We start from the raw sequence: 23,942 nt of genomic DNA on the forward strand, positions 1-23,942 counted from the left end.
GCATGGAGGGCAGGAGAGCTGCCAGTACCTGGTGTGTGGCCCTGGATAAGTCACTTCAGTGCTCAGGCTCTGGAGCTGCTCATCTGAAAGTGGCTGAGCGAATTACTCTACCAGGAGTATTCCTGAGGAACAGTAGGTAGATGTAGTTTTGGTTAAGTGTTTGTTTTAATTAGGAACAGAATTTTGGAGGGAGGGTATAGAGAAAGGCTGAGCCAAGTTTTTTCAGTGAAAGGAAGAGAGAAGAGAGAGGTGGAAGTTTGCCATGGAGTGTGGAAACATGAAGAGAGATGTCTAAAAAGTGGTTTTTAGAAGGTATCTAGGATGATCATGAGCCCACACAGATGTCCACATCCTAATCTCTGGAACTTCTGACTATGTTACCTTACATGATAAAGGGACTTTACAGACGTGATTAAATTAAGGATCTTGAGAAAGGGAGATTATCCTGGATTGAATGAGTGGGCCTGATGTAATCACAACCATTCTTATAAGAGGGAGGCAGGAGGTCAGAGAGGAGAGAAAGTGCTGAGCTGCTGGCTTTGAAGACAGACAAAAAGACCACAAGCCAAGGAATGTAGGCGGCCTCTACTTTCCAAATGCTGGAAAAGGCAAGGAAGCAGGTTGTCCCTCAGAGCCTCCGGAAGGAACGCAGCCCTGCTGATTCAGAACAGTAACATAATAAATTTGTGTTGTTTTAAGCCACTAAGTTTGTGGTCATTTGTTACAGCCATAGAGAACTAATAGAGGAGGGGTTTCTGTGTGGTATGGGATAGCACGTGTCTATTTTGTCAGGAAGACTTCAGTCAAGTCTACTTACCCTTCAGTATCTTAGCAGTCCAGTTGGGGTTTCTGTCTGGGGTGTGAGGACCTGCTGAGATGGGCGTCCAGCCCAAGTGGGTGCAGGTTGGCTTCTGGAGGCTAGCAACATGCAGATTCATTACACGCGGCATGAAGGTGCTGCACTAGATGACCTCAAACACACGCATCCTGTGACTGCATTCGTTCAGAATGGCCTCTCAAATCACATTTGGGATGGGGAGAGAAGAATGTTTGTGCAAAAAGCCATGTTAGGCATCACCTGTGAATGCACTTTGCAACGTGTAGTGTTGCATTAAAAAGTAAGTCATTATTGTCTTTTTCTAAATGAGAAAATAGAATCCTCAGCAAGCTGTGGCTGACTCAAGGTCTCACTGATAGCTTGGGGCAGGGCTAAGGACAAGAGCTTGGGTTTCTTGATTCACAGTCACATGCTCGTCGTATGATGGTGCACGCTCATCTTTCATGGTGCTAACTTTGAAAATTTGCATGTGTTTTAGAAATGACCTGGGGGTTTACCGTGTTTCTCAGTAACTTTTACATGCAACTGGAATGCTTGGGAAATATGTTCTAGCTAATTAACTTTTCTGCCTAACCAAATGTGAACCAGAAAAAATACTGTTATATCAGTCTTCCCATTCAGAGGTTTTCCAAATTTTAATGGTTCACTGTCCCACCTTAGTACGAGGAGCATGGCAAACAGCTTTTGGTCCATTTTAGTTAACCAGCTCTCTCACTGAGCCTCAGCCATCATTTGGGGCATTGGTCACCATTTCCACGTCCACACTGATAGGCTGCTTTGTAGTTTCCAAACTGCATCCACAAGCATCGTCTCATTAAATCCTCATGACAACTCTACAAGGTAACTATTATTACTCCCATGTTTCAGATGAGAAAACCATAGCTCAGAGATTTTGAGACTCACCGAAGGTCACACAGCAGAGTCAGAGTCCAGACCTCAGTGTTTGGACTCCAAACCCAGTGTCTCTGTGGACATAGGCATTGGTTGATTGTCCTGAATATCTCCCAGCCCCGGGATATCCCCATGTATCAGTCAGGGTCCCAGCAGAAAGCAGATGGCACACTCAAATCTGATAGTTGAGGAAAGTTTAAAGAAAATAACTATATACAAAGGTGTGGGCAGCAGGTAGAGAAATCATGAAGCAAAGTGCAGTTCTGGGGGTATGATCCTCTGCCTGAAAGGAAAAAGGAGAGATAAGTTATCAGGACTTAGAGAGAAAGGGTTCTGTAGAGAGGGCTACCAGGCAGGAGCCCTGGTCTTTAGTGGACAGACACAGCCAACCCACAGCGACCCAGGAGGGGTAGCTGAAGAAAAACACCTAGCATCCCTCTCCTCCACCCTCCCAATCACCTTCTGGTGCCTCCCATTGACCAACCCAACCAGAGGGCAAGGGAGCCTCCATGTGCTCCATGTCAGCAGCCCAGGACACAGTGGCAGGTGAGTGAGAGAGGATCTGGAAGGACAGAGGCCACCTGGAAGGACAGCAGCAGCCCCTGAATCTGCCTTGTGTCTAAATCTCTGATCGTCTGTGTCTTATAGTAATTTCTTTTATGGCCATAACAGCTACCATTGAGCTAAGCGCATAGTAGGAACTCATTAAATACTTTTTGCAATGATTAATTTAATACAATTTCTTAAATCTTGTATAGTGGCACGGAAGGATTAACCGATTTTCTTGTGAAATTTACCCCTTCTAAAAGAGCGGTTTCCAGTGAAATCTGATTAATGGGGAGTTTTTCCTTTCCCTGGGCTCTGGTTTTGCTCATATTATATATGTACAATGACTAACACATGACACCAGGCAGAGACCTGAGATCTTGGACCTGGGATCAGTGGGAGAAAAGAGGGGAAGGTGATGTCAGCCTGTGACATTCTCCTTGACTGGGGTGTTGGAGGAGAAGGTGGTATCTCAGTGCTGAATAATCAGATCTCTGAACAAGTTTCTCCTTGTGTCTCCCACTAAATAGATGCCAGATGCTCTCTTAACAGTGTTTTCACAACAGTTTCTGCCGAACACATGCACAGATAATATTCTCAACCACTGAAGTGTTGACAGACAAGGGAGCAGAATGGGAAACTTTTTTTTAAAGTAAAAATATTGTCCCAGACCAGGTAAAGATGAATTATCTTCAAAAAGTTTAAAAATTTTTTTTTGTTTACTTCAATCAAATAAAGTTAAAATGACTTCTCATTGTTTTGTTCTGCTTGGCATTGGAAGCAGATGAATTTTGGGTTTATACTGGCCATTAAAGAAAATCAATATTTACACCCTTATGGAATTAATTGTGGAAGTACAGGAATGAACACAACAGAGTCTCTCTAAGTTTATACCTCAGATGTACAGAATTCTGCCCATTCCAGAACAAACAGCCTCAACAAAAAGTACAATTGCTTTGCCTAGTACATAGTAGTGGCTCAGTGAGATGTTATACTATCATCACAGCTATTCCCATCCTCCTTTATAAGAAAAATATACAACCTCACATTTACCATGTAACTCACCTGTCTTTTATGGGAAGAGTATACATCCCACCCCATTAACTTTGGGCTTGGTCATTTAACTTACCTTAGCCAATGGAAAGTCTGTGGAATGCCAATCCCAACCAGAAGCAGAAGAGGCATTGCACATTTCCACCAGTGCCTTGTTCTTGGCCCAGGCCACAAGAGAACAGCATTTGTCAGGAAGGGACTGCTCCTTTAGCCTCCATCCCAGAATGAGAAGACACTTGGAGATTCACAGTCCAGATGAAGGAAAAAAACATGAAACCAATCCATGGTCTGGAGTAGAGTCACAGCAAGAGATAAATGTCACTGTTGTAACATATTGAGATTTGGGGTTGTTTATTACTGACGCAAACGCTAGTTAATGCACTCAATAACATTTTAGAAACAGCAAGCTTTAAAAGGAAGCTGAATTGGTACAACCTCTTTTGCATAGCTGCTCAGTTGTCATAGATTCAAACTCCTCTTTAAAGACATTCCAAGCAAAACAAAGCCAGCTGCGTCTGAGATTCCACATACAATATAAATTGTTAAGTAATATGGTAGGCGATCAAAAAATACTTGAAGTGGGTTTGGTCAATCAAATACTTAGCAAAGACATAACGGAAGATTAGTAATCTGAAAATCAGGAACCCTGGTTGTAAAGCCAATTGTACATCTGAGTGAATTTGTCAGGCACCAGTATCATATGATTTAGGAGGCATGCGCGCGCACACACACACAGACAGGGCCAGTGATCAAAAACATCTCCCTCACTACTCTGTCATGGTCCAAAAACATCAACCAGGGTAAACTGCAGCCTGCCCAAGAAGTACAAATCAGAAGGTGATTGATCTAGAAGCTGTAACATGGGAGACACTGCTGATCACTAAAGGAATTGAAGATGTTTAGTCTGGAGAAGATAAGACTCCAAGAGATATGTTAGTTGCCTTCAAAAACTTGAAGACTTTTCTTGTAAACAGATCAACCCTAATTATTTGTGTAGCTACAGAGAGCAAAACTGGGGACAGCTGGAGAAGGTTACCAGGATGCAGCTCTCAATTCAACGTAGCAGGGTGTTCTGTGAGGGCTAGGCAGTCCTGAGATTCACACTCGTGTGACCTGTGTCTGGTCACCCAGGGTAAAGTCACAGTGACTGACAGGCAAGCACATCCACAGTCGGAGTACAAACACAGAGCCATATCTGGCAAGCTTGGAAGGAATAGAAGAGCAAGAGAAGCAAGGACCTCAGCAGAGAATCTGCCATTAGAGGCTCTGGCTGAGTGAGCCACAGTAAGCCACAGGCACAAGGTCACAAGGGGGTCGCGTTTTCAGGGATAGGGTGGCGACTGTGGGCGAACCCACTGTGACCTAGGCACCCAACGGTGTGTGTGCATCTCAGGGTGAAAAGGCAAGGGTGTAAAAGAAAGGGAGGGGGTGTAACACCCAAAGGCCCAAGCAAATCTTGGGGAGCTGAGGAGCCCCTTTAGAGAACGAAACACAAGGGAGGAAAAGCCATTCTCTACAAGCATGAGAAAAGCAAGCACGAGTCCTTTGGGATGAAAGTACCACGGCATACAGGTTGCAGCCAGAAGAAACCCAGGGGAGTTTCAGCAGAGAAGAGCCTTGGGTAAGGATTGGGCAGCGGGCCAGGAACCCTCTGAGAGCTACCTGGGGAGGTGGACGTGGTGGGAGGGGGTGTCAGCAGTAGGGGACAAAAAGACCTGGTCAGGGGCCCGAGCAGGGTGACACTACCTATCACTCCCACGGCACTTGCGCTATGCCAGGCACTGTGCTAAAAGCTTCACATGGATTAACATCTTTGCTCCTCCCCACAGCCCTGGGAGCTAGGTACCACTATTATCCCATTTTATAGATGCAAAACTGAAGCACAGACAGGCTTTGCCCAAGGTCACTTAGCTGGTTAGGGCAGAGCCAGAATTTGGACCCAGAGAACCCGACTCCTGAATTATGTCCTTAACCATAAGGACAGAGAAGAAGCTGCTCAGAGAAGAAGCAGCGAGGCTAGTGGGGGGCGAGTTAGTGCAGGACCCTGAGATACAGCGGTGAGGAGGGGCCTCAAAAGGATCCTTCAGATCTTGCAGCCACCAGGAGGGGCTCATCAAACCAGGCAACTTTTACTCTAACTGTACCTTATTTTGCCAGGGGACATTGATTAGAAGAATTTTACAGCAATTGTAACCATCTAACCACGGGAAGGGGCTGCTTCTATCAGCCAATGCTCACTGCTGCTCCAGACGTTCCAGCAAAGGCTGGACAGCAACTCACAGGGAATGTCATGACAGGATTCTTGTAATCCTTTTGTGTATTTACAAAATCAGGCAGGAAGGATTTTGGGCTGTTTATTGTTTTGGCCTTCGTTTCCTTCCTCTCCTCACCTCCAAAGGCAGGCTCCATTCTAATTCGATAATCCTACCCATTCAGTGCCCTTCTAAGCCATAATTATTTTCATCCTTACACAAACCTGCTTTTACTGTCATTATACCTGGAGCACAGTGAACCCTGAGGCACGCTGACAAATACGGCAATGATGCCTCTTTCCTCCCAAAGGCCCTGTAAGCCTCCTTGGTTATAGCTGTGAAGTATTTTGAGAAGCTTGAATTAAAGTGCTAGAGAAAGCACAACACACATTTATTGCTCATCTTGGAAAGACAACAGCAATGAGCTTCCAAAACTATCTTTGATTAACATAATCGGGGCGTAATGAATATGGATATTGTCAATAGTCACTTAGAAGCGTGTTTTCTTTTGTACATTTTGTTCTCTCCAGTAAATTTCCAACCAGGAAAGGAGAGGCCCCAAGCCTGTGTTTGCATCAATAAAGCAAGCACTCGGAGGAATGACATGGAGGGAAGAGAGGCAGCAAGGAACTCTCGCACCCTCAACCTTTGTTCTGGTTGATTCTCTCTGTTTTCACCATGTTTCTAATTATCTATCAAGTAGAAGCTATCATCTCCCTAATAAGCCTGGCTCATTTCTCAGTGTCCTTATGACAGTTTCTGATGAAGGGCTGAATATCCCAGAGGATATTCAGACAACACAGCATCCATGTCACACCTGCAGAAGACGGCTGCCAAGAGGCCCAATGACCTGCCCAGGAAGAGAAACAAGAAGTACCTGTCAGACTTGTGGTCCATGTGGAGAGGAGTAATGTATTAGTCAGGGTTCGCCAGAGAAACAGAACCAATAGGATAAATACAGGTCTATATAAGGGGATTTATTACAGGAACTGGCTCACATGTTATGGAGGCCGGGCGCTGCCACCATCAGCTGTCTGCAAGCTGGAGAACCAGGAAAGCAGGTGGTGTAATCCAGTCTGAGTCAGAAGGCCTGAGAATCAGGAGGGGCTGGTGGTGTAAACGCCCGTCTAAATCCGAAGGCTCAAGAACCAGGAACACTGATGTCCAAGGAGAGAAGATGGACGCCTCAGCTCAAGCAGAGTCAGTGAATTCGCCCTTCCTCTGTCTTTTTGTTCTATTCAGGCCACCAACCGATGAGGTGATGCCCCCCAGTACTGATGAGGGCTATCTTCTTTACTCAGTCTGCCAATTCAAATGCTAATCTCTTTCAGAGACACCCTCACAGACACACCCAGAAATAATATTTTACCAGCTATCTGGCGTCCCTTAGCCCAGTCAGGGTGACACAAAATTAACCATCACAGGCAATATCTGGTTTCCACCCCCAGTATTTACTCATTGCTGGTGGCAAAGATCAGTGGACCCCAACTCTGCCTTGCTAGAATCACCTGGGGATCTGTAAAGAGTCCCTATATCTCAGACTAATTAAATCAGGATTTCTGAGATGGGGGCCAGGCACCAGTGTTTCTGAAAGATCCCTGGGTAATTCCACTGTGCAGCCAGGGTGGAGAAGCACTGCCTCCCTCAGCAGCAGGTCCGCACCTCACTCGCCTTGTTACATCCATCCTGTGGCTCACTTATCATTGGGCATGATTCTTCAGTTAACTGCACGGCGGATACAACGGGCTTTTAAAAAGGAAAATCAGGGGCCGTCCCAGTGGCGCAAGCGGTTAAATGGGCGCGCTCCGCTGCAGCTGCTCGGAGTTCGCCGGTTCGGATCCCGGCACGCACCGACGCACTGCTTGGCAAGCCATGCTGTGGCAGCGTCCCATATAAAGTGGAGGAAGATGGGCATGGATGCTAGCCCACGGCCAGTCTTCCTCAGCAAAAAGAGGAGTGTTGGCAGATGTTAGCTCAGGGCTGATCTTCCTCACCAAAAAAAAAAAAAAAAAAAACGAAAATCATATCATGTTGCTCACCAGAACGAAACCCTCCAATGGCTTCTCATTGCACTTAGAGTGAACTCAAGTCCCTCTTCTTAGCTTGTGAGACCCTCAGCAGTCTGACCGTGTGCACTTCAGGCAGCAGAGCTGGGAGTAGGGACAGGAGCTCCGCAAGCAGAAGGCCCAAGGCCAAGTGCTGGCTCTGCCCTTACGGGCTCCCTGACTTTAGAGAAGTCACTGGACCTCTCCCAGCCTCCACTGCCTCGTCTGTAAAGGTAGATTTGTTTCAAGGCTTAAATTAGGTGACACACGGAAAGCTCTAACAGGACACTGGAATCCTCTTCCTTACCCTGTTCTAGTCTCACTCAATTCCAGGAACAGGCCTCCCCTCTTCTCCCCTCTAGACACGCTCTGCAGGAACGCTCTTCTCTGACACCATCTCGTCCCTCAGGAGCCAATGCCATGACAGCAGAGACCCTCTTGCCCCTTCATCACTCTGTCGGATTTCCTTTATAGCCCGTATTCATTTGCTAGGGCTGCTGTAACAGAGTACGACAAACTAGGTAGCTTAGACAACAGACATTTATTGTCTCACAGTTCTGGAGGCTGGAAGTCCTAGATCAAGGTATTGGCGTGGTTGGTTCCTCCTGAGGACTGTGAGGAAGGATCTGTTCCTGCCTCTCGCTTGGCTTCTGGTGGTTTGCTGGCAATTCTTGGTGTTCCTTGGCTTGTAGATGCAGCACCTGAGGTCTGCCTTCACCTTGACATCTTATTCTCCCTGTGTGTGTGGCTCTGTGTCCAAATTTGCTCTTTCTACAAGGATACCAGTCATATTTGATTAGTTGTCCATCCTACTCTAATATGACTGCCTCTTAACTAGTCACATCTGTAATGACTCTATTTCCAAGTAAGGTCACATTCTGGGGTACTGGGGGTTAGGACTTCAACGTACAAATTTTGGAGGGCCATTATTCAACCCATAACATAGCCCTTATACCTCTCTGAAAGGATCTGGTTTTATTTATCAATCTGTGTATTGTATCATCTTTTCTCTCCTCACTGAATGTCATTGTTATATTGTCTGATTTTTCTGCAATAGACATTCCATGACTTTGTAATAAGAAAAATAATAATAGACAAGCTTTTCAGAAAAAAAAAAAAAACCTTCTCCCTTGCATTGTGATGTTGGTGTCCATCATCTCCCATTCTAGACTGGAAGCTCCTTGAGAGCAGGGACCATGTCTTTGCAACCTCGAGGCTAACACTGTGCCTGGCACACAACAGATGCTCAATACATGCTGGCTGGGTTGAAATTAAATAGTTGTATACATCAATTTCTCCACAAGAGCTCAAAAGCTCAAGCAAAGCAGTGTTCTTACAGCCTTCCTGGTATACATGTGACACATTTTCTCACAAATCTGGAAATCTTTAAGAAAGAAAAAAGAATGCTGACACTCTAGGCTTTTAAACGACTCTGGTGTACACAGTAGTGATATTTAAGGTGTTATCAAGAATTAAAACACAGTATGAAGCAACACTGTCAAATCTAGAAAGAAATTAAACCATTAAAGGAAATTAAACCAGTAGGGCTGTCACCAACCCCTGTGAACCAAACGGCCACATTTCATCTGATTTTTCTAATTAGATAATGTTTGCAAAGGCTTTAGAAGCAGACAAATGTTACATTAAGTGCTAAGTATATTAATTAATAATACATAAACCAGCCTAGATTACGTAGGCTGGTACTTATTATAAATGTAACTGTCCTAGTCTTATCAGCACAGTATGTGGAATCAATGTTCAGATATACTTTAAACATTCTTTATAGAATTTTATAAAGCTTCTGGCTTCCAAAGAAAGTAGTTTCATAGAATCTTTGCATTTTCCAACTTGACAAAACTTTAGAAATCATCTAATACACTACTTCTCAACTCTATCAGACCCAACACGTCTTTCTTGTAATAAGTGTTTTGTCACACCCCTCTTTAATATCCTGAAGAAAATTCATGGGTAATCTAGCTATATATAACATATTGCGGTATGTAAACATTCAGGCATCTCCAAATGAAGTTGTCAGATGTTGCACTGTATGAAGAATCACTGCAAATGAGCCAGTTCCAAATGGCAGGCTGTTGCAGGTGTGCTGGTGGGAGATGCAGTACCGTGGGTGGCATTGCCATGGGGACCTTGGTTTTCTGAAATGGTGAAGAACTCCTCTTAAGTTCCAAACTAAAGAAATTACAATCTTCCTTCAATTTATTCTATAATTGCATTCCTCAAAAATTCAATGTACTTGTATATTAAAACCATCTAAAAATATCCCATGAGATCATCAGAACAGAATTTTCATCTACAAGAATGTCTAATGAGATATTTGAAAACTGAATGGCACTATGCCACACATTTAGCATCTCTGGGGCCCACCCACCAAATGCCAGGAGCACTCTTCCTTCTCCAATCTTTGACAGCAAAAAATGCTCAAAACGTTTTTCATTTCATTTGAGAAACAACCCCACGGGGTGGCACTGTCCGTCTTGAGAATCATAGGTCTAATTTTACATCCTTATGTAAAAAATGAGGATACTGTGTCCCCAAAGAATACGCCCAGGAATCACAGACCAAGCCTTGGCAGAGCCAGCTAAGAAGTACTTAGAGTTTGGATGGATGAGCATTTTCCGTGTGCCAGACATTGTCTTAAGCTCTTTTTAGACGTATACTCATTTAATCTTCACATCAACACTAGGCAGGAGGCTTTATTATCCCCATTACATGGTTGAAACTGAAGCACAGAGAAGTGAAGTAACTTACCCAAGGTTCCAGAGCAGTGTAGCAGAGCCCTGACTCAGACCATCATCTTCAGAATGACTATGCGACATTGTGCAAACTACAGACTGTCATTAGGACTAGAGGGGACACAAAGGGGGAAATGCAACCCTCCCGCATATGAGTACACAGCATAGACCAGTTCGTTGACCTCCAACCATGCCTCCAAATCATCGTTTGCTTTCCACCTGGTCTCATCTTCTCCTTGCTTGTGTTTTTCCTACAGACGTTCATGCCCAGGAGAAGGCTGCTTTGGATCCCTTTGGACCTTTCCTAAAAGGGAGAGCCCTGTTCATTAGAAGAATTCCAGGAGCATCCACTAAGGCTTCCATAGCTGTCTTCCATCAGTTGACCTTCACTGCCACCCCTATTGTTCAGGATGAGTGGCTTCCTTGCCTCCCTGGACCCCCGGCGGGTGCAGTGGGGGGCTGCCTGGTATGCCATGCACTCCAGGATCCTGCGCACCAAACCAGTGGAATCCATGCTGGAGGGAACTGGGGCCACAACACCACATGGCACCAAGCTAGCTCAGGTGCTCACCACCATGGACCTCATCTCGCTTGGCGTTGGCAGTTGCGTGGGCACTGGGATGTACGTGGTATCTGGCCTGGTGGCCAAGGAAATGGCAGGACCTGGCGTCATTGTGTCCTTCATCATTGCAGCTGTCGCGTCCATTTTATCAGGTAAGTGTCTCGGTGCATGGGAAGGCCCGTGGAAAGTGCTTGCCTGCCTGTTACCGTGCATCCCGCTCTTCTAGAGTATTTAGTGGTGAGATGTATAAGGTGGTAGAGAGGTGGTCATCATGCTCCTTTTTTGCCTTGACTGCCCGGAAGTTCAAGCCTAGGTTTTGGCTTAATTGTAGTAGCCTCCCTTTTTCTTAGGTTTTTCAATACAAATAATTATTCCGGTGCCCAGCCATCTCCCAACTTCTCACTCCCTGTCATGTCCTAATGGCTCTATTTTTATTATAACTCCCTTTTTCATTGGAGATGATAAGTCAATCCCTTTGGGAGGATGGATATAACCAGGACATAAATAATAAATAAAGGATAGGCGAAATAGCAAAACGACAAGTCAGTAAGTCTGATATGATTGGGATTTGATGAGCCTCAAACCGGCCCCCAAGCAGGAGGAATCCAAGCTAGGAAATGTAAAGCTCCTGTGAGAACCACGAAACACCATCACCACAAGCACTTCAACAGATGGATATTCTACAGAGGGACCCAACTCGTTCCTTCTCTCTGCTTGAGAAAGAACCATAAAACTAGTTTTTTTTTAATGGGGTACCAGGACTTACATGTTGAAAATTTGTGAAACAGCTATGCTATTTTCTTTTCCTCTTCCTTCCTCTTCTCTCAAGTTGTGATCCATGGTATCTTCCCAGAATGCCAGGAATAGGTCAATGGACAACTTGAAAAAGAAGGAAAAGGAAACTTCCTCCTTCTTGGTGGTTATATTGCAAAAGCACAAGGCATTGCTGGGTTTGGGGGTGACAGATCATGTGGGTCAACTCATGTACTGGCAGTGAATGCTGTGATCTCTTCAAACGTTTCAGGAGAGGTAAGAATGCTAAGCTATTGGAAGCTCTGTGATATATCAGGGTTCTGTGTACTGATGCATACCATCACAAGTTCTACATTCATATCATACATCCACACTAAATCATCCTCCTCCAGGTGGGATGCACAGACTAGGAATATGCACCCAGAAAGTGCACTGGTTTATATTTGACATCTTTTTAATTTGATGAGGAAAATATTTCCAGACTGATTTTGTTTATCTCCTGTCATGGCTTCCTTCCTATTGGTTTTACTACGATCTCCTTTTCCTGAAATCATTCTCTAATATGCATGAATATCCTAATAATTGAGGTTCCTGCAGAATAGAGGATTTTTTTCTGATAGATGAAAATTAATTATTCACATGGATGAATTCCATGGATACTTGAAGTTCTATTAACCTGATTGCAATCATTTTCAAACTTATTTGGCAAAGAAATTATTTGGGGGAAGCAGCCAGATTCTTACTCACCATAAATGTATAGATTTGAAAGTGTTTGCATATAGAATAGTATAGCCATTGGTGGGACAAAAGGCAGACATATATCCAGGGAGTCTCACAGAGGGCATAGGGCAGACGGCTAAGAGTCCTGCCTGGTTAATGCAGACTGCACAGTCTCCTTTAGGTCCCAGCCTATTATAGCCCAGTCCCCCAAACCATGATGATTCCCACAAATGAATCCCCACATCTTATCCTTCACAGTGTTTCATTACATTTAGAAACAAGAACGAGGCCCAGTCATATTCTGGGAGTCTGCCCCCTGCCACAGTGTTTATGCTGCTACATAACCTAGACTTTTCTGCCGCTCAGATAGAGGTCCTGAGATTGGCCCAGCCAGTGTGTTGCTAGAGCTTTCTCACACCAGCTGCCAAGAGCCCTGATTCTACACACCTCTTTCCAACTTTGCATTCAGTGAAGTCATGTTAACTTGAAATCGGCTACGATGGGAGTATTTACACCACAGAAATTGGCAAATGCTATGAACTGGAGTTTGTTTTCAGAGAGTTGGCCCTGGTACTGCCCAGTAACTAGTGCCTTCACACTGCACCAGACACCAAAAGAAAACCCTGCCTCTCCCCGAGTCAGGGACCCCACTTTCCCCATAGGGCTGCATCCATAACACTTCTCTACACTTTGTGACTGACTCATCTCCCCACTGAGGCCAGCTAGTGTCCTCCTAGAGCCCCCAGCCAGAGCCAGGACCAAAATATGCCAAAGTTAGCATATTTACAGCAGGTTTCTTCAACCTGGCCTCTCACTCTATGATCCTTTGTCTCTAAACTAAGGAAAGTCTCCCTCCATTGTCTTCTTTCTGCTCCCATATCATCCCCATATTGCCTCTCCCTCAACTGCTTCTCCATATCACAATAATCCAACTCCCCTCTATCCTCAGACCTTTAATACATGATCCTTTTCTCCTCCTGGCCTTAACTAAACCTAAGTCGACCCTGAGGACACCATTGCCCTGACACCTAATCTGGGGAGGCTGACATTCCCACACTCCTCGCTCACGTACAAAGTCGGGAGGATCTGCCTCCCCACTGTCCCTTCCAGATTCATGTTCTTCCACCATCACGTCAAAGCTCCACCACTGCCCAGCTGTGTGATCTCAAAATTCTCAAAGTTTTGTTTTCCTCATCTGCAAATTGGAGATAATAACAGTGCTTAACTGACGGTGTTGTTATAAAGAGTAAATGTGAAAATATATGCAAAGCTCTTGGCACAGTGCCTGTCAGTGGCAAGCATCCATTAAAATTCATCTTCCTGAGGCTCATGCCCCCTAGCCCACGAAGCTCACTTACTATGATCTCCTCATCTCTCAGTCACTCCCTCTCACAGTCTTCCTCTCTAGCCCAGCTTCTGCAATAATCCCAGGCAATTTGAATAACCAGGTGGATTAACCCATCCACCACCCTATCCCAGCCGTGACTGGACATTGTTATGCCCATGGCCCTCACCTATACCAGTGCCACAACAGCCACCATTCTCATGGCCACACTCTAGTGTTGTCATTACCTGGAACTGCTTTGCCCCAAGAACATTAAACTAAAACCTCACTTTCGGACCATAGCTCATTCCCTCACTCCCACGATACTTGCTCCTAAACCTTATCAAGATTCCCCCAACCCCCTTACTCCCTTTTGCACTTTCCAGGCTCTGAAACTACCCGGTAAAATCCATCCCAGAATCTCTTCCTTCCCAAGTCTGCACCTGAGTGAACAAGAGCTGTTGGGAAAGGTCATACAATCCCACAGAGGAACACACCACAGAGTTATGGTTTCGAGTCTTCCTCAGCTGATCCCACGAGTCTTTCACTTGCCCTTTGTCAAATCTTCTCAATGATTTTTATATACTTTCACTGCTCTCTTCAAGTCTCACTCAATTCACATCTCTTCACTTAGAGCAGAACCTTGATTCCTTGAAGATATCTGCCATGAACTCCTTAAATATTCTACCACCTAACATGTATCTCACCCTCACTCACACTTGCTTCCTTTCAGAGGGTAAAATGTCCTTACTTTCAAGCCAAAGGTATCCCTTGACCACTTAACCCCATCCCCTCTACTCTCAATGATCCTCCTCTCTAATTGTGTCTTCAGCCTCTCCTTCTCAATTGGCTTCTTCCTCTAGTCAAGTCTCTCCCATCCTAAAATATAATTCTTCCTAGGCCCACATCCTCTTCTAGCAACTTCCCATCTCTCTCTTCTCCTTCCTTTTCAAACTCTTCAAGAGTGCTCACTGATGGCTCTTAAATTCCGAGTCATTTCTCATCCCACTGCTTTCTAGCATCTGCCCTACTATGTAACGAAACTGACCTTAATGAGGTCACCAATGGCATCCTCTTTGCCAAGTCTTACAGATATTTTTCAGCACTGATCACACTAGAACTCTCTGCTGTATTTGACAAAGTAAGTCATGCTATCCCTCCTGAGACATTCTATATTCTCTTGACTGCTGTGTGACAACATTGTCCTTGTTCTCTTAATACCTCTCTGGTCATTGCCTCTCTGGCTTCTTCATGGCTTCCCTTTCTCCACTTGGTCCACAAATGTTGGTGTTTCCCACTCTACACTTTCTCCAAGCTGATTATGTCCTCTCGTGGCTTCAATTGCCGTCAATATCCCCACGCTTATATTAATATCCATATTCATGTCTCAGCCATGTACATCTCCTCCAAGCTTCACATTGCCTACCAAACATCTCCATCTGTTCCAGACACACCTCCAGTCAACATACTCCAAATTAATCATCTTCCTCCAAACCCGATTCCTCTTTCTATATTCTCGCTCTCTCTTTCACCCATTCCAGGCAGAAACCTGGCGTTATTTTTTCTGCCTCGCCTCTCACATTCAATTACAAGTCCCATCAGTTTTGCCTCCTAAATAGTTCTCAAATTAATCCCCGTCTCTGTCTTCACTGCTCCTGCCCTGAAGTCTCTATTAGTCAGGAATCTTTCTATTAAAGCCACAATAACCCAACCCCACCAATCAGGAATGTATTGGCCCAATGGCTGGATCCAGGGCTCGATGTTACTGGTGCGTCGTCTCTCCAACTCTTTGTCCTCCTTCCCTCGTATATTGGCTTCATCTTCAGGAAAGCTATTTCTTCATCTTTACAGCAAGAAACCCTCACCCAGTAATCATATATAAAATATCATGGAAAACTCTGATTGGCTTTTCTTAGGTCATGTGTCCACCTTCACATTTCTAGAATAGGATAAACACAGTTAACACCTTTGCTGACAGATGCCATGCAAAACTGGGCAAAACTGACTGCTTATTTAAGATTTGTGGTCATAAATTTGAAGGTAAATCCAGTCTCCACAGTCTGCATTTATCTCCAGCAATAATCACTGCTTGGTTGCAAGAGTGGTGTAAAGGAAAAGTTGGGATTCACTAGGTTTAGCTTTTTCCAAGCAGAGAGAGAAAAAAGCAATGAGGTTAGGGATGTTTTCCAAGGAAGAGGAAATAGTGCTGGACCACATGATCTAGGTTGGATCAGGAGAGAAGTGAGAAATGAAGGTAGTGATGCTTCAGGAGAAGTGGCAGGACAGATGGAGATTGATGATCTCAATGAGTTCAGGGAATCATTGAAATGAAAATATTAAGAAAGTGAGCTAGGAGGATAGAAGTGAAGTCAAAGAGTGGGATATTTGACTCTAAGATTTCAGAAGTGGTACAGTAATCAGTAATGCTGAGTTTATTCTTGTAACCTGGCTCCCCCACTGACTGGCTGTGAGACCTTGAGCAAATTCCACTATGTCTCTGAGCCTCAGTTTCTCCACTTTGAAAATGGTCATAATAATATCTACTTCATAGAGTTGTGAAAATTGCATGAGATACCTATAAAGTGCCTGGTACAATGCCTGGCACATAGCACTAAATAAGCCATTACTATTATTTTGTGTCAAATCGTATATTAGGTGCTTGCCATATATTATCAAATGTAAAACTCAGTATCTCTTCAGGGTAGGTGTTATTATCTCCAATTTTACATATGCGGAAACTGAAGTTTAAATAACAGAACCTAGATTCAAATTTGTTATGCCAACAATATCTTCCAATCTTGACTATGAATTTAAATAATTTGGGGAACTTCTTTTTTCTGAATAATGGATTGTGAGGGATCAGCTTTATTAAGTCATAATTACATATGGTAAAATTTACCCTTTTAAATATACAATTCTATGAGTTTTGACCAACACACACAATTGTGTAGCCTCCACCACAATCAAGATACAGGAGGGTTCCATCACCCCTTGTAATTCTAAAAGGTTGCCTTTTTGTAGATTTTCTCTCCTGCCAGCCCCAACTCCCGGCATCCACTGACCTGTTTTTTCCATCCCTATACTTTTGCCTTTTCCAGAATGTCGTATAAATGGAATCATTCAGTATGTAACATTTTGAGCTTGGTTTCCTTCACTTACTATGATGCATTTAAGATTCGTTCATGTCATGTGTGTCAGTAGGTCGCTCCGCTTTATTGCTGAGTAGTGTCCCATTGTATGGGACATGAATGAGGTATGAATATACCACTGGGCTTATCCATTTACTAGTTGAAGGACAATTGAGTTGTTTCCAGTATGGGCCATTATGAATAAAGCCATTGTAAATATTTGTGTACAGTTTTTGTGTAAACACAAGTTGTCATTTCTCTTGAGTAAATACCTGAGTGGAATTGCTGGTTTGTATGGTAAGTGTGTGTTTAATTTTATAATAAACTGCCAAAGATTTTTCAAAGCGGCTGTATTATTTTTCACTCTCACCAGCTACACATGAATGTTCCACTTGCTCTGTTCCTTGCCAGCACTCAGAATTATCAGGTGTTGTTTTTTGTGGTTGTAATTTTTTTGTTTGTTTGTCATTTTAAAAGGTGTATAGTGATATTTCAATGGGGTTTTAATTTGCATTTCCCAAATTACTTATATTTTGAGCATCTTTTTAAGTGTTTATTTGCCATCCATACATCTTCTTACATGAAAGGTCTGTTCAAATCTTTTGCCCATTTTTTAACTGGATTCTTCATTTTCTTATTATTAACTTTTAAGAATTCTTTGTGTATTCTGGATACAATTCCTTTATTAGATATGTGTTTTTGCAAATATTTCTCTCAGTTTGTGGTTCATCTTTTAACTTCTGTTTATTTCTTTTTCAAAATACTGATGCCCAGGCTCTGCTACCAGAGATTCTAATTCAATTGGACCAAGGCAGAGCCCGGGGACTGGCGTTTTTTTAAAGTTCTCCAGGGGATTCGAACGCGCAGCCAGGGCGAAGAACTACTCTGTTATAGGACCAGAACCCACCTTTTGTTGCAGCCATAACTTACAGGAAGAGGAAACCTAGGTTAAGATAGAAATTTTTGGCCAGCAGATTCTTAAGAGATTTTCTTGGCCTTGTGGCGTCATCCCCCATGCCATGCAAATCAGCTTATAACATGAAACAAATCTACCTCAGAGAGAGAGCCACTTTCTCCACAATTTAACAAGACCCAAAGTTACATCAACTTCCCTCCCTACTTCCTCTACCAGTCCTGCCCCAACACCGTAACTGCCCACAGCACTCTCACAGCTGGAGGGAAACTTATCAGAGGAAGCAGCTTGTGTGTAACCTTTACCTTTCATCCAAAAGGTCTTATCTACTCTTTAATAGCTCAGCAGGCCACAACCAGACCCCACGCCGGGGGCCAAACCCAAAAAACCCTTTTGTATACACCAGATTAAATAAACCATCTGGGGGAAATTGATTCTTTTCCTAGTTCCCACCTACAGCCTTGTTGAGAGACTGAGGGATGGAGACAGGATGGTGTACAGAGGTTCTCTCATTAAGCTGGCTTGGGATGAAACACAAATCAAAGCCACCAGGCCAGTGACATCTGGTCATTCAAAGCCCCAAGAGCCTCCTACAAACTTGAGTGGAGAAAGGATGACCAATTTGACTTTTTTTCCTAAGTTTATTTCCAATTCTCTTTTAATATTATGAAGATTGAACCTCAAACAGAATATAGATCTGAATAACTCCCAAGCTCATGCACTTTCTACAGTAACTCTTCAAGCCCATGTCTCAAATGGTTTTGGTAGGGATTAAACAGTATGCATACACAGCATCAATCTCCCTTCTGGTGCACAGTATCAGTAATTTTTATCATCTACTCATAAGAAATAATCGGCAAAAATCTAATAAGATATGGTTCAGTAAAGATGTATTGGGTATCCACCATATATCAGTCCTGGCACAGTGCCAAAAACAAATAAATTGTCTCTACCCTAAAGGACCTATCGCTTATTGATGGAGATGAACACCAAACCTGATAAGTAACTGTGGCAATAATATTAGTAACGATAGTAATAGTAGCAGTAGCAGCAGCAGCAGCTACCATTTATTGAGCATTTACTGTGTACCAAAAGAGTTCTGAGTGCTTAGCACATCATTTTACTTCATCCTCACAACAATCCTATGTGATAAGTGGTTTATTATCCTCATGTTACAGATGAGAAAACAGAGGCTTCCAAAAAGTTTGGTAACTTGCTTAAGGCTCCTGCGTAAGAGGTGACAGTGCAAGGAACAGAGTGAAAGCAGTCTGACTCCAGAGCCCATCTCTTAATCACTTTACTGTTCTACTAGTGTATTAGCATATTAGCTTTGGTTCAATTGATACAAGAGAAAACTAAAAATGAGAGATAATTTCACTCCTCTCTTGTGTAAAAGAAATCTGGGGGAAGGCTGCTACTGTGGCTCTGCAGACCCCATGGGGGACTGAGTCCCCATGATCTTTCTGCTCTACCATTCGGATGCTTGGCTTCCATCCTCAAGGTAACTTCAAGATCCAGGACGGCTGCGGGACTTCCAGTCAGTACGTCTGAGTTCCAGAAGGCAGGGAAAACAAAAGGGTGAGGCAGATCATTTCCCACATTTGTGTCCCCTTCTTAAGAAGCTTTTTCGTAAGTCCTTCCTGTAACTTCCACTTACGTTGGCTAAAACCTAGACACTTAGCCACAGCATGTGAGGCTTCTGTGGGTATATTGCCAACCACAGCATTGCAGAGGTTCTGTTGATGGGAAAGAAAAGAAAAACTGGTTGTCACTGCCACCTCTATAATGGATGCATAACCCCTAAGCCCTCCCGTTGGCTAAGGTCAAGTTGTTCTGAAATATTTAAGAAAAATTGGACCTGATTCCCATTAATGTCCAATTGGAAAATCTAGCATCCCCCTCAATAAACCTAGAGAGTTGTCAGGCTTACCTTTCTCCTAGTTCTGGATCTCTGCTTCCATGAAGTCTCTATCTCTACTCTGAGTTTCACTTCCTGCTGCCCCTTTTCTTTACCTCATCATCCAGCTAGAGGCCACCCCAATCTCTCCTCTCCCCCAAGTATCAACAAGGAAAGGTCGTATGTGCAGTGGACTTTGTGGAAAGTTTGGGCCAGAGGTGGGACATATAATGCAGTCCATCCCAACAGACAGCAAGCTTGCAGTTGAACATAGGACACTCCAATTCTCCCTGCCTTTAGAGAATGTCCACCAACGCTCTCTTCTTCTTGGCTTCAGCCTCCAACCCCATTGATGGGTAGTCTTTCTCCTTCAATCTCACCATCTACTCCCTAGCCTGCTCACTATCAAGCTGTAAAACTCTTGTCCATATCTTATCCAGAGCACTCTACTTATCTCTCTGTCTCCCTACAAGTTCATCCTGGCCATTCTGCAAAGACTATCATTCCCCCAACCAAAATGGTCCATCAGGATAATTCACTAAACAAAGTGGGTTCTTAGAGGAGGGATTTTGGGGCCAAGCCAGAAAGGTTAGATATCATTCTGTAGGCATGGAGAAGTTCAGGAACACAACTAGATCTGTATTTTAGTAACAGAGTGGGGAGAGGACAGAGGTGGATAAACTGGTTATGCACATATTGTAAAGAACAGGCAAGAGATTATGAGGCCCTAGGCTCTGACAGTGGAGGTTGGAAGGAAGCTTAGGATGGAGAGGATTTGGGCATGGGTGGATGAGGAAAGACAAGAAGGATAAATGCTCATGCTAGCTGAGAAAAGACACACAATAAATGAATATGTTTTTAAAACAATGTCATTAGAATAATGGATTTACAACACAGTTCTGGTGACAGAAAGTGAAAGTAGAAACAGAAAACTCAAGCAAAGAGGCCTCCCCACAGAACACCATGAGGAATAGTCAACTAATCTTTGTGCGCAGAACACTGCATACGGTGCCTTCCTGTAGCACCTCCTTTCCATCCTCACCAACCCAATGGAGGGAGGCGTGATTTTAGTTCTGTCCTCAGATGAGGAGCAAGAGGGTCAGAGGTTAAAGTAACTTCCTGAGAGGCAGGCGGATATTTAGTGACAGAGCCAGAACCCAAATCTAAGGCTGTAGGACTCCAAAACTCATGATCTTCCATTTCAGCAAGCTGCCTCTGGGATCTTTGAAGCCAAACAATCTGTCTCATTAGATGTGGATTCATAAGTTGCAATCAATGAGAGGGTCTGAAAAGCAATATAGAGCCATCACACCGAGTAGCACTTTTCTTGGCACTTAGTTTATGGTTCAGCACTAGGGTTTATCATCTGTATTTCCTGCCATTCTCATTTGCTCTTTAGCATCTTCTGATCCATCATCAGGCGAGCGCATGGTAACCGAATCCCTGGGGAGGTGGTAAGGGAAGCAGGGCTCCCACAGGAGAGGCTCCCAACCTCCTCCCTGGGCTGGTTCTGCAGACCTTCACATAGCTCAGTCTTCCCATTCCAGTATTCATCCCAGGTTGGATTTTCAACACTGAGGAAGATTTCTAAAGATTCAGAGTCTGTTTAAATAGTCTGGTGAGTGCCCTTGTTTTGTTTTTCAAACAAACCATTTTCCTCTCCTCAAATTGAAGCCAGACTTGAGAGGTGAACACCAGGAGGTTGGGTCCTTATGCATCACCGATCATTCTCAATGATCTGGGATCACTCCCTCATTCCATAAACTTGCATTTTTCTGTTCCCCTAAACTTATCTGAGAACTGCTCTTCATCACACCGGGGGTGGGAGAGGCAGAAACATTGAAAACGTGGGGAGGGAATGCAAAAATGAACAAATGCAGGCCAGTCTTCAAGTTTCTGGAAGACCAGCTCTCCAAAATATTGTCAAAATGCACAGCTATATGTCAAAATCCTAATAATGATAGCAGCTACCCCCAATGTTTGTAAAGTCTCTAAGACATAACTTAGCAAGCACTCCATAAATGTTAGCCATTATTATTATTACTATTGTTTTTATTATTATTAGGCAAATACTGTGCCCCAGGCATTGTGCATACATTAACCCATTTCATCTTCTCAACCTCCCTGCCGTATTAGTGTTCCCAATTTGTGGCTAATCATGATAGCTAAAGCACTGAGGACTTACTATGTGCCTGGCACTGGCTGAACGCCATTTGCATAATCTTCACAACAAATCCTACAAAATAAGTGCCATCATTATAATCATTTTGCAGATGACAAAACTGAGGTTCAGAGAGGTTAGGTGACTTGTCCAGGGCCATAAGGCAGTCAGTGACAAAGGCCCAGTCTAAATTCGATTCTACTTGGTTTCAGAGACTGTTACCCCCAATCTGCTTTATGCAGATACATCCCCCAAAATTTAAAAGCTCAACAAAGAGAATCAAATGGGTCAAGGAAACCCTCACTCTTATTGAGGTTTCAAAAGAGACTGGAGCGCACTCTATTCTATTGATTAAGAGAGGACTTTTTGAGATCAAAACTTCTGTAACCCAGGCCATGTAGATGACTTCTAAGCTCAGCGCCTTTTTGTCACCTGTCAGCAGTGACAAGGGTGTCGCGAGTGCACGCAGCTCTCCTATATAGGGCTGATTGACAGCCCTGTAGGAAGGATGTCAGTTACCAGTTCAGAGAAGGTGAGCACACTTTAAGAGAAATTTGCAAGTTCCTCAAATTGCCGATCGTGAAAATGAATTTCCTCCAGCAAATCCAGGAGAACCTGGCCTTCTTTTACACCTTCTACAGCACCTGGTAGAGTGGACAGTGCAGACCAAGAGCGTGGCTGTGGAAGGGACTGGCCCCCTGCTCTGGGCTCAGCATGGCAGAGGTGGGGCAGAACACAGGAAAGAACTCTAAGACAAAGGGCTTGACATCAATGCAAAGACACAGGACGGGCACACGGGAAATGATCATGAGCCTGGCACAAGACAAGAGGGCCTAGGTCGGAAGTGGGGACACCTGAAACTAGGTCCAGCTCTGTCCCTCAGCAGCTCAGGACCCTTAGGCAAGTCAGTCACATATCTCGACCTCAGTTTCCTCCTCTGCAAAATAAAGAGCTTGGGTTAGATTGCCCATATGAGTTAGGATAAAAAAGAACCCAGGGAAGCGCAAGATTTTAAAGAGACGTCCAGTGTCTCAACTCCCCACACTCACATCCCAACCCCATGTAGCATCTGGGCCCAGATGCAATTAATCCCTGGAGCTGATATACCTCACTTCAAGCCCTGTCCTGTCATTTACCACTGTGACTTGGGAAATGTACTTAACCTAGGGCTTCCCAAACAGACTGCCAAAAATTACGGGTATGCCAAGGTATTGACCCCTCCATGCTCAGGGCAGCGGGGAGGTGGCAGAGCTAGTCACCTCTACTGTGAGCAGCCTCGCCCCTTTACACATGACCTCCTTCTCATACCCATACAAAGAGTATCATTTTCCAGGTGTGTTCTGTCAAGTGGAAAATATTGGGAAGTCCTGATAACCTGTCTAGATCTTAGACTCATCATCTATAAATGGAAATAATAATAGTCACTGCATCATAACCATCTTGTGAAGACTAAGATCGTGTATGTAAAGTGCTCGCTACAGCTGATGCACAGAGGAAATGCTCAGTAAGGTTTGCTGCTATTATTATCACCACTACCAATACTATTGGCAGGGGCTCCAATCCAACAAGGCGAGGTTCATTCTCAATGCAAAAGAGCAGTCCATGTTTCAGATTCTGAAGCCCCTCAGAGCATACCTAGCAAAAGACCCAGCAGATCTGCCTCTTACTCACCCTTTCTCCAGGTGAACCTTGTGCAGAGCATACTTTTGGATCTGAATGTATTTGCCCAAGATGAATTCTTGTCTCTACCGGGACAGCCCCCTTCAAAAACATTGTGCTTCAAAACATATAAATAGGGTGTGCCTTAGAAAACAAGTAAATAAATACATATAGTAATTACAAATTGTGATAAGTGCTATAAGGAAACTAAACCGGGTACCATGACAAAGTCCTCTCTCTGAACAAGTGATATTTAAGCAGCCCCAATTCTGTGCCCTGAGATGGGTGCCAGAGATGAGTGAGGCACGATGGCCATGGGACAACTACCTGAGACAAGAGTGCTGATGGACACTCGTGAAGAGCACCAGCCCTCACCCTTGGAGGCCTGGTACAAGGCAGACTCTGTGCATAGAGTCTAACTGGTTCACCACAGCAGCCCAGGAGATTTGC

The 23,942-nt window shown here is 44.1% G+C and overlaps 1 protein-coding gene across 1 annotated transcript in view; it reads left to right on the top strand.

Moving 5' to 3' along the window:
• The first annotated feature begins 10,785 nt into the window (after window positions 1-10,785).
• Window positions 10,786-23,942, top strand: part of SLC7A14 (solute carrier family 7 member 14) — a 53,726-nt gene continuing 40,569 nt past the window's right edge. Inside the window, exon 1 of the mRNA XM_058555587.1 lies at window positions 10,786-11,089. Within this exon, the coding sequence (XP_058411570.1) occupies window positions 10,786-11,089 (304 nt within the window). The remainder of the gene's footprint in view (window positions 11,090-23,942) is intronic.

This window comes from Diceros bicornis, chromosome 15, assembly GCF_020826845.1.
Source record: "Diceros bicornis minor isolate mBicDic1 chromosome 15, mDicBic1.mat.cur, whole genome shotgun sequence".
NCBI lineage: Eukaryota > Metazoa > Chordata > Mammalia > Perissodactyla > Rhinocerotidae > Diceros > Diceros bicornis.